Here is an 11,558-nt window from a genome sequence, read left to right as displayed (position 1 = left end):
ACTTTCTAGGGATTCACCTATTCTGAGCCTCCTACAAAAGCAGTCACAATTATGTGGTCACTTCCTTTGGCTGTTAGGCTATATTGCTAAGAATATTCATGTACAGGGTCCTGCGTGGACTTATGTTTTCACTTCTCTGGGGTGTATACCTGAAGTGGAATTGCTGGGTTATATGGAAACTCTGTGTATGACCTTTTGAGGACAACCTAGTTGTTTTAAAAAATTTTAATACATATATTTAACAGGTGCTATGTGTTAATAGCTGTAAAATAATTTAAACTCTGTAAAATAATTTAAAGATGTTTATTCTGAGCCAAGTGTATGTGACTTATGGCCCAGAGCACATATGTTTTTAAGAGGTTCTGAGGAAATGTGCCCATGGGAGCCTGGTCACAGTTTGCTTTTGTACATTCATGGAAACAGAAATTACATGTAAGATCACAAGTCACTATGTAAAGGGCACACATTGCTTTGACCCAAAAAAGCTTACAGGTTGTAAGTGAGTTTAAAGATTCTTTGATTTGGGCGGCACCAGTGGCTCAGTGAATAGGGACCCGGCCCCATATACCCAGGGTGGCAGGTTTGAACCCGGTCCCAGCCAAACTGTAACAGGCCAGGCACTGTGGCGGGTGCCTGTAGTCCCAGCTACTCCAGAGACTGAGGCAAGAGAGTAGCCTAAGCCCAGGAGTTGGAGGTTACTGTGAGCTGTGACATAACAGCATTCTACTGAGGGTGGCAAAGTGAGACTCTTGTCTCAAAAAAAATTTTTTTTCTTTCATTTTTAATTGTTTAAAGAAATGATGCTTTGTCTGCTCGGAATGTTTTAAATTGTCTGTTAATCAGAGATAACCCACCAGACATTTGCCAAAATTCAAATGATTTAAGTAAATCAATGGCCTGCAGGTGTGGCTAAGCTTCACCTTGCATGGGGTTAATGATTTATTATCTTATTGCTGTCAAGGGAGGGGGCATGACCAAGTGTGCCTGACCTCCCTTTGACGTTGTTCTGGAGTCCCCTTAGCCAAGAGGAAGCCCTTCAGTTGACTGGGGGCTTAAGATTTTTAGTTTAGTTCACAGACATAGTGCAGAGATAGTAACTGCTGGAGGCTGCCATCATCCCTGGGGCTGGGGGGGACAAAGGGATGGATTTGGGCATTTTAGGACTCAGAAGAAAGTCCCCATAGAGCTGAGAGTCAGATTGCTGGGTTCCCATGATCCTGTCCTCTGATACAGTCATTTGCTACAACTGCTCACAGAACTCAGGGACGTGTTAGCTGTTGTTTTGAAACAGTCTCACTATGTCGCCCTTAGATTGCTGTAGCGTCATAGCTTACAGCAACCTCAAAACAAGTGGGCTTAAGCGATTCTTTTGCCTCAGCCTCCCAAGGAGCTGGGACCACAGGCGCCCGCCACAACGCCCCGCTATTTTTTGTTACTGTTGTCGTCGTTTAGCAAGCCGTGGCGGGTTCGAACCCACCAGCCCCGGTGCGTGTGGCTGGCGCCCTAACCACTAAGCAACCGGCACCGAGCCAGGGACCTGTTACTTACATTTACCAGTTCAGTGTGAAGGATGAGCAGCCAACTGGGGGATGTACAGAGGACAAGGTAGGGGGAGGGGTGCGGGGTGTCCATACCCTGGCTGCAAGTACTGCATTGCGGGTACTGCATTGCGGATACTGCATTGCGTTCCACTTGCGCAGCAACCCGGAAGTTCTCCCTACGCAGCGCTTGCGGGGTTTTATGAAGGCTCCATCACATGGGCAAAGCGGATTAAATCATTGGCCATCAGTTATCAACTCAACCTCCAGCCCCTCCTTCCACCCCCGGATCTCAGGAGGTGGAGCTGAAGTGCCAACCCTCTGATCACAGGGTTGGTTCCTTCAGCAACCAGCCCAGTCCGCCACCAGCCCAGTCCGGAGTCCTTGGGTACAGGAGCCCCCAGACCCTAGTCGCCTCTTTATCATACATAAAGACTCATCTGTGTGGAGATGTCAAAGGTTTTAGGAGATGAGTGCCAGGAAAAAGGGATGGAGCCCACAGGTACGTCACAGCACACACTCCCCAGCCTCTAGCGGCCCTTCGCATACTGCGTGCTCCCTTTCTGCTAATAAACCCTCACTCCTGTTTACACAGGGTGTGGCTTTGAATTCTGCAGTCTCCGCGTTGTGCTCAATTCCCACTTTTGTCTCTTGTGCAGGTCTCTCTAGTCGGAGGCCAAATGTGATCACCTTATTGGAGAAAGGGAAAGCGCCCTGGACAGCAGAGCCAGCAAAGCCAGCGAAGCCAGCCGCAAAGACAGCGGCGAAGACCGCAGCGAAGCCCGCGGCAAAGCCCGCAGCAAAGCCCGCAGCGAAGCCCGCAGCAAAGCCCGCAGCAAAGCCCGCAGCGAAGCCCGCAGTGAAGCCCGCAGCTAAGCCGATAGCAAAGCCTGCAGCGAAGCCCGCAGCGAAGCCCACAGCGAAGCCCGCAGCAAAGCCAGCAGCAAAGCCAGCGAGAAGACCTGGGGAGCCAGGTAAGTCTCAGTCCACAGGACGCCACACAGCAGGTGGCTGGTGAACAACCCAAACCATAGCTTATCTGAGACTGGAGGTCCCAGATCAAAGCACAACCAGAGGCCAGGCACAGGGGCTCACACCTTTAATCCTGGCACTCTGACAAGCCGAGGCAGATGGATTGCCTTAGCCTGAGTCAAAGCAAGACCTCGTCTCAAAAAAAAAATAGCCGGGCGTTGTGGCCGATGCCAGTAGTCCCAGCTAGTAGTGAGGCTGACGCAAGAGAATCGCTTAAGCCCTAGAGGCTGAGGTTGCTGTGAGCTATGACGTCATAGCATTCTACCGAGGGTGACAAAGTGAGACTCTGTCTCAAAAACCAAAAACAAACCAACAAACAAACAACAAAGCACAGCCAGACTCTGTGTCTGATGAGAGCCCACCTCCCGGTTTACAGATAGCACCTTCATGCTATGTCCTCGGGTGGGGGAAGGGGCAGGAGAGCTCCCTGGTGATCTCTAAATGAGGTCCCATATATGAGGGCTTCACCTTCAAGACCTAATCACCTCCCAAAGGCCCCACCTTCTAGAGCCATCACACTGGGGGGGTGGGGGTGGTGGTAAAGATTTTAGTATTCAAATTTGGGGGGACACAAAGGTTCACTCTATTACCGTGTAGAAGTGGGCATTGTACACAAAAGTCCACATGGTTGTGAGGGGGGCAGCCTCTGTAAGGTGTTATTTTAGAGCCTTCTCCCTCCCAGACCTGTGCACAGAAGTCTGGTCTCTCTAGTATGAGTCCTGAGGGACAATGACTAGCATTTAGAAGCCTTTGCTAGGTCGAAGGCAGTCTTCTCAATACAGGGACTTCCCTGCAATCCTATAAAGTGGGTGCTATTTTACTCCTAGGTTACAGATAAATAAACTGAGGCCTAGAGAAGTTCCATTACTTGACCAAAGTCACCCAGTGAGAATATGGCAGAAGACCAGGGTCTGAAGCCCAGCCTCCACTCATATCTGGAGTTTCACTCCCACTGCCCCACTTGCTGCTGCACCCTCAGGGAAGGTGTATGCCAACCTGATGATAACACTTATTATAATAATGTTCAGATTTGTACTAATTTCATCATTTTTTAAGAAAATATTTTGGGCTCAGCACCTATAGCTCAGTGGCTAGGGCACTGACCACATACACTGGCGCTGGCAGGTTCGAACCTGCCTAGGCCTGCCAAACAACAATGAAAACAAGTCCCAGCTACTTGGGAGACTGAGGCAAGAGAATCACTTAAGCCCAAGAGTTTGAGGTTCCTGTGAGCTGTGATGCCACAGCACTTTACCAAGGGCCACATAGTGAGACTGTCTCAAAAAAAAAAGAAAATATTTTGAAATCTTTTCTATAACTGTCCTTTTTTGGCTACTCTTTAAGAACTCATTTCCTTTACAAATAGATTCCTCTTTGGTTGGCCAAGATGTATATTTTCATATGTTTGTTTCTTTAAGTAGAATTCATTGAATTTCTGCTTACACAGAACTGCTTGTGCAGGGGCTGTGAGTCAGCAGGGGGATATGAGCCACGAGAAAAGGGGACCAACCCCAGCACCTGACTTTGGTGACTTTCAAAGTGTGGGGTAAGCAGCAGGTGGATGGCAGCCCAGTGCAAACACAAGGACCTATTTTCATTCTGCATGAAAAGGGAAGAAATGTCCTTTATTAAAACACTGTTACAGAAGAAACTTAGCCACATTACACAAAATTTAGAAAAAGGAAAATATTAAAGTAGTTAGCAGCTCTACTTGTTTATTTCCTGAGATTGACTGTCATGCCTATTTTCATGTATTTTTACTTCTTTCACATTTTGTCTTATTGGAAATGTTCTGCATTAGTAGTCTCTCACATCCTATTTCCATTTAGGTTCTAATTTCTTATTAATACCAGCACATCTCTGTCAGTGACTGGCTTCACCTTTTCTCTGTAGCATCAAATCACACAAGTGGGATTGCCATGTCACAGGGTAGGACCACTTTTCAGACTGCACGTGCTACTGAGTTGCTTTTCAAAAGAACTGTCAAATCCCCGGCCCCCAGAAGAAGCCAAGCACTGGGCCATTTCAGTTGTGAAACCTCACAAAGTACATGCGTTGTCAGTTTGTCCCTGGAGGAAGAAAGCATGCTCTGAGTATCTCTGCAAGGACACATGTCCTGATACCTGCGCCTGGTCTCCCCATGTCTTTTCCCTGTAACCTTTTTCCCTTTGCTCATTTTGGTTTGTATCCTTTACTGTAATAAACACAGTCATCGGCTCGGCACCTATAGCTCAACCGGCTAAGGCGCCAGCCATGTACACCTAAGGTGGCGGGTTCGAATCCCCAGCCCGGACCCGCCAAACAACAATGACGGCTGCAACCAAAAAATAGCCGGGCGTTGTGGCGGGCGCCTGTGGTCCCAGCTACTTGGGAGGTGGAGGCAGGAGACTCGCTTGAGCCCAGGAGTTGGAGGTTGCTATGAGCTGTAATGCCATGGCACTCTACCCAGGGGGACAGCTTGAGGCTCTGTCTCAAAAAAAAAAAAAATAAAATAAAAATAAACACAGTCATCAGTAGACCTTGACAAGAAACATTATCAAGTCAGTGCTATCAGCAGCAATGAGGGAGGTGTCAGTTTAATTTTCTTACTCTCTCCTATTGAGTATTTTCATCAAAATGTATCTCTTAGCAGGGTAATCCTACCACTCTGGGAGTCTGAGGCAGGTGGATCTTTTGAGCTCAGGAATTCAAGACCAGCCTGAGCAAGAGAGAAACTCCATCTCTAAAAACTAGTCAGGGCTCAGTGCCCATAGCTCAGTGGTTAGGGCACCAGCCACATACACTGGGGCTGGCACATTCAAACCTGGCCTGGGCCTGCTAGAAACAATAAGAACAACAAAATAGACAGGTATTGTGTCAGGTGCCTATAGTCCCAGCTACTTAAGAGGCCGAAGCAAGAGAATTGCTTAAGCTCCAGAATTTGAGGTTGCTGTGAGCTGTGACATCAGAGCACTCTACTGAGGGGGACACTGACTATTTCTAAATAAATAAATACTAGTTGGGCCATTGTGGTTGGTACCTATAGTCCTAGCTACTTGGGAGGCTAAAACAAGAGTATCTCTTGAGCCCAAGAATTTGAGGTTGCTGTGAGCTGTGATGCCATAGCACTCTACTGAGGGTGACAAAGTGAGACAATCTCAAAAAGGGGGGGTGCCTTTGGCTCAGTGAGTAGGGCACCGGCCCCATATACTGAGGGTGGCAGGTTCAAACCCGGCCCCAGCCAAACTGCAAGAAAAAAATAGCTGGGCTTTGTGGTGGGCGCCTGTAGTCCCAGCTACTCAGGAGGCTGAGGCAAGAGAATCACCAAAGCCCAGGAGTTGGAGCTTGCTTTGAGCTGTGACTCCACGCAGTCTACCAAGGGCCACATAGTGAGACTCTGTCTCTAAAAAAAAAAAAAAAAGTTTCTCTTAACTTAGTAAGAGAAGAGCATTCAGCATTTATTGAGAAATTACTATGAGCAGGTTCAATGCTAAGGCCTGTGAGTTCATTCTCACTGAATCCCTACATCACTTTCAGGAACCTGTCGTTCCCCTGGGTCACATGAGGTTAGAGTCTCAGGTAAAATTACCTGTGGGGGTCTCCTGTGCAGGGCCTGCTGCAGTGAGGATCTTACTGGCAGTTTCCCTCTTGAGGCCTATGGATGTGCAGATCTGTCCAGACCATATAGTTGTGTGTGTGTCTAGTGTGTACATTTAGATATTTTATTTTGGGATAAAGTCTCCCTCTGTTGACCTGGGTTGACTATCATGGTGTCATCACAGCTCACAGAGTTGCAGGAAGACGAGGCCCAATGGAGAGAAAGAGCACCCAAACACCATATTTAAGAGGAAAAAGGCTTTTATTCAGCCAGCAGAGCAAACAGCATAGAATTCAAAATGGCCGTGCTCCCTGACTGGCTTGATCTTTCCCTTTTTATCTCCAGTCAAAAAGTTCCAGCTCATGGGTACCTTTCTCACTGGTCAGTTTGAATCAAGCAGGAGAAGCTGATCCAGGCCCCACAAAACTACAGGATTTCACTGAAGTGGAAATTTCCAGGTCTCAGGAAGTTAAGTCTATAAATTCCTAACAGCTGAGTCACCAGCAGCCCCTGCAGGTGTATCCTTGGGGTCTCCTTAAGAAGACCTCTGTTCTCCTAGACCTCACCCTTCCTGGGTATCCTCTCTCATTCCCCCCTTTTGAGACTCCATATATATTTTAATTGGGGTCCCAATATCAGCTTGCTTGACTGGCTTCAGGGGTTACACTGATTCTGTGGAGCAATTTGTCTTCACTACTTTTGAGTAGTGAAAACAGATTTTTTTCTGCTGCAGTCCTCACTGTCTCAAGTGCTCTCTATTATACATTTTCACTTTTCACATTTGACTTTACATCACTTTTCTACAAAGTCTAAGGCATAGAGGTATTTCTGATCTGTCCTATAGTTTCTTTCCCAGCTCCTTCTGCTGCAGCATGTTTGCACGGTGTTGCAGGCATCAAATTCAGAGTCACCTGGCTGGACTTTCCTAGTTCACTGGTCTGGACCTGTATTCAGATTTCAGGAACTGTGACTCCTCTCAGTTCTCAGCCCAGGCCTTAATTGTACCATCATGGGGAGCTAACATACATATGGGTCATCACTTTTTCCTGTGTCACATATTGAGTACTGTGTTTGATTATAAGTGCAGGCTCCCATATGGGTGCCTCATAACAGCTATAAAGGAGTCACCTTTTGTCCTAGTTTAGTCATGTGGGTCTATAGATCACATCCCTTCTCCCCTTTTCCCAAAGTCCAATTAAGACAAGTCCTACGAGGAGCTTCCTTAGGCTTCATCTGTGCATTGATGAGCCAGCTCCCAACATGTGGCTGGAGCAGGGCATGTTGACCGTTTTAAAAGTTAGTTTTGCTTCCCATGAGGCAGTGAAGCTCTCTTCAGCCAGCTGTGATGAATTCAGATGAGGATCCCATCCACCTTTGCTGCTGTACATGTGGTCAGGATGATAGTGTAGGGTCCCTTCTACCTTGGTTTGAGGGAGTCTGGGTTCAATCCTTGACCTAGACTTGATCCCCTTGATCCCCTAGAGAGAAAAAGATGTACAGACACAAAAGACTAAACAGGATACAGGGCTTGGCACCTGTGGTTCAAGGGGCTAAGGCATCAGCCACCTACACCTGAGCTGGAAGGTTCGAATCCAGCCCAGGCCTGCCAAACAACAATGATGGCTACAACCAAAAAATAGCCAGGCATTGTGGCAGGCACCTGTAGTCCCAGCTACTCAGGAGGCTGAGGCAAGAGAATCACCTAAGCCCAAGAGCTGGAGGTTGCTATGAGCTGTGATGCCAAAAATAAATAAATAAATAAACAGAACACGGTTAATTACCCAAGTGGAGATTTTCCTTGCTACTCTTCCTATGACTTCTAATTGCCTGTTCAATTCAGTCTTTCCCAGTTCTTTTTGGAGTCCCTGCTAAATTGCAGAGGATTGATGGATGCCTATATCCAATTGAGCTTTGCTTCTTGGCAGAGTTTACTGATTCCTCCTCTTATGGCCCTGTTCATGCACTCTACCTTGCCCGAGCTTTGAGGCCTATATATCACATATAGTTTCCATTTGAATATAGTGATATTCAAAGCTTTAGCTAGCTATCATTTGCACTATTTCTATTATAAAGGCTAACTCATTGTCAAATTTAAGCCAGAGTGGCAACCTGAACCATGGGATGATTCCTCTGAGCAACACTTTTACTGTTTCAGGAGCCCTGTTCATCCTCGTGAGGAAGGCTTCCACCTATTCCAAGTATGTGCAGACCAGAACTAGTAAGCACCAGTTTCCTCCACATCTGGACATCTCAGTATACTCCATTTGTACATCTTTATTTTTACTTATTTTTAGAGACAGAGTTCCACTTTGTTGCCCTTGGTAGAGTGCAATGGCATCACAGCTCACAGCGACCTCCACCTCTTGGGCTCAGGTGATTCTCTTGCCTCGGCCTCCCAAGTAGCTGGGACTACAGTTACCCACCACAATACCCGGCTATTTTCTGTTGGAGTTGTCATTGTTGTTTAGCAGGCCCAGGCTGGGCTCAAACCCGCCAGCTTCAGTGTATGTGGCTGGCACCATAACCACTGCACTATGGGTGCTGAGCCCATTTATACATCTTTAAAAGGGACTTCCCTGTAAGACTGAATTTCAGGTGGCAGAGATAGTCCCTGTCTAGCATTGTGTTGGTTGCATGCCACACAATGCTGGCTGACTTTCTTGCCAAGTTTGGCCAGCAGGGGAATGTAAAAGTATCTCCCCAGAAGCCTCTTAATTTTCTTTTTTTTTAAATTTTTAAATTTTATTTTTGTAGAGACAGAGTGTCACTTTATCGCCCTCAGTAGAGTGCTGTGGCATCACACAGCTCGCAGCAACCTCCAACTCCTGGGTTTAGGTGATTCTCTTGCCTCAGCCTCCCAAATAGCTGGGACTCCAGGCGCCCACCACAATGCCCAGCTAATTTTTTTTGTTGCAGTTCAGCAGGGGCCGGGTTTGAACCTGCCACCCTGGGTATATGGGGCCAGCGCCCTACTCACTGAGCCACAGGCACCACCCAGCCTCTTAATTTTCTTTTGCCTTTGTCCTAAGTGCATGGCCTCATGCATATGACCTCTGTAACCAATCTCAGATTTTTACACAGTAAGCTTTGATATTTGGTGAGGCATGAGTTGGTCAACAAATAGTATCCCTTTTGGTGTTCATAAGTGTGACCACTGCTGGCTTGGCACCTGTAGCTCAAGTGGCTGAGGCGCCAGCCACATACACCAGAGCTGGCAGGTTCAAATCCAAATTGGGCCTGCCAAACGACAATGACAACTGCAACCAAGAAATAGCCGGGCGTTGTGGTGGGCACCTGTGATCCCAGCTAGTTGGGAGACTGAGGCAAGAGAATCACTTAAGCCCAGGAGTTGGAGGTTGCTGTGGGCTGTGATGTCAAGGCACTCTGCCCAGGGTGACAGCTTGAGGCTCTGTCTCAAAAAAAAAAAAGTGACCACTGCATATGGTACCTAGACTCTTAAATTTTGTCCCAAAGTCCACTTATCAGCCTCTTGCATTAGCATGGCAGTGGTTTCAAGTGTTATTAGGCATGGGGGCCACCCTTTTGAGACCCCATCAAGTTGCTTAGAGAGATAAGCAAGTGGTCTTACCCAGGATGCTACATTCTGGGTGAGCACTCCCCAAGCTGTGTTTTTTCTTTTTTTCTTTTTTTCTTTTTTTCCTGATATGTACAGTTCAAAAGGCTTGGCCAGGTCAGCAAGGCTTAGCACTAGGGCCTGCCTGCACTTTTTCCTTTAGCCTCTTGAAGGCTTTTGGCTGGCCAGATTTTTACTCAAATAGCCCATTCTCTTCCCTCTTTGTAACTTCATACAGTGGTTTGGCCAGTCTGTATGTTTCATACAGTCTTTCACAGAAAATCCCAGGGCTTTCATCTGGCTTCTGCATGACCTTACGTACCTTACATATGTTTGTGGCTTTCTGGCTCCCTTACACTGATAGGACAAAGTCAAGGTTGGGTTCAGTGTAGGAGAATGAAACCATTTAGAAATCCACCTTCATTACTTACCACAGATCAGGAAACGTTATTGATGGGTATCTGGCCAGTTTTCCAAAGGGATTTTTTATTGGCCTTATAAAGTCAACCTTAATTCCTTAACATAGTCTGGACACCTCTGACCATGCTATTCCAGTCAAAGCCTTGGTAAAATAACCAGTGCCTTCATCATGTCCTATAGAACGAAACAGATTCTTATTGAACTTATGCAAATAACTATATTGTCAGAAATTAAGAATACTTACAAATGGTTTTCAAATTAAAATCAAGGAGAGAGAAAAAAATAAATGTTTCAAATTCTGCCTATAAGTATATACATTGCTGAAAGCAACAAATAGCTCAAAAGACAGAAAATGGTTTTCTTGACTTCTGGAAAACAGAACACAGAAAGAATCAGCAATGTTTCAAACAAAAAGCCATAAGAAACCAGCCCAGTTCCAGGTAACTGATTTCTGTTCTGTTTGAAGTTAGGTTAGCAATACTCGTGGACATGTTAGCTTTCTGATTAAAGTTCTAGAAGTTTGCTTTTAGCCCAAGGGTATTTAATTTCTAAAGACATCAAAAATTTGAATTCAAGAGAATTCACCAGCCTTTCCTAATATTTCTCTTGAAGGAAAACTTTGGACTCAGCCAATTACAAAAAATACTTTCTGAGATAAATTAAATTTATTACTGGCAATATACACTAAGACCAATATTTAATAATATTGGAACATAGATATAAACATAAGCCACACAAAATTAACCACCCTCTCATATTTGACAATATTTCCTATACATTTTTAACTTACCAATTAAGCCTAATATGTCTTTTTCAGATTTTCAGTGGTCTTGATATTTCAAAAAGACCAAATTTGGCAGTACCTATAGTTTAGTTGGCAGGGCACCAGCCACATACACCTAGGGTGGCAGGTTTGAACCTGGCTTAGGCCAGCTTAAGCAACAATGACAATTGCAACCCAAAAATAGCCAGATGTTGTGGTGGGTGCCTGTAGTCCCAGCTATTTGGGAGGCTGAGGCAAGAGAATCACTTAAGCCCGAGAGTTTGAGGTTGCTGTGAGCTATGATGCCACAGCTCTCTACCAAGAGTGACAGCTTGAGACTATCTCAAAAAAAAAAATAAAAAGACCAAATTTAGAGTTTTGATTTTGGAAGGTTTGTCAAATATCAAACGCTTAAAACGTTTGTTTAAATGAGATTATAAGCCAAAAGATTCTAAAGGAAATACATAGTCAACTGGATCATGTGCATATTCCTTCACAAATTTCCCTTTTATGAGCCTTGAGCTTTATTCGATCCTGCACAGACAATTGACAAACATTCTAAACCTTCTAGATTGCCCTATCACTTTCATAAATAACCATTCTGTTTCAGGACAAAATTTACTACACAAGATCCTTTTCTTACATAATCCTGTT

General features: G+C 45.6%; 1 protein-coding gene across 1 annotated transcript in view; it reads left to right on the top strand.

The window, feature by feature from the left end:
• The first annotated feature begins 1,878 nt into the window (after nt 1-1,878).
• Nucleotides 1,879-11,558, top strand: part of ZNF667 (zinc finger protein 667) — a 22,543-nt gene continuing 12,863 nt past the window's right edge. The window contains exons 1-2 of the mRNA XM_023516504.1: nt 1,879-2,040; nt 2,198-2,512. Of these exons, the coding sequence (XP_023372272.1) occupies nt 1,989-2,040; nt 2,198-2,512 (367 nt within the window). The 5' untranslated portion in view covers nt 1,879-1,988. The remainder of the gene's footprint in view (nt 2,041-2,197; nt 2,513-11,558) is intronic.

The sequence above is a fragment of the Otolemur garnettii genome, unplaced genomic scaffold (genome assembly GCF_000181295.1).
Source record: "Otolemur garnettii isolate 467f Iridium unplaced genomic scaffold, OtoGar3 scaffold00091, whole genome shotgun sequence".
Taxonomy (NCBI): domain Eukaryota; kingdom Metazoa; phylum Chordata; class Mammalia; order Primates; family Galagidae; genus Otolemur; species Otolemur garnettii.
Note: the sequence above shows the minus strand (reverse complement) of the source record. Positions and strands in the feature narration are given on the sequence as shown.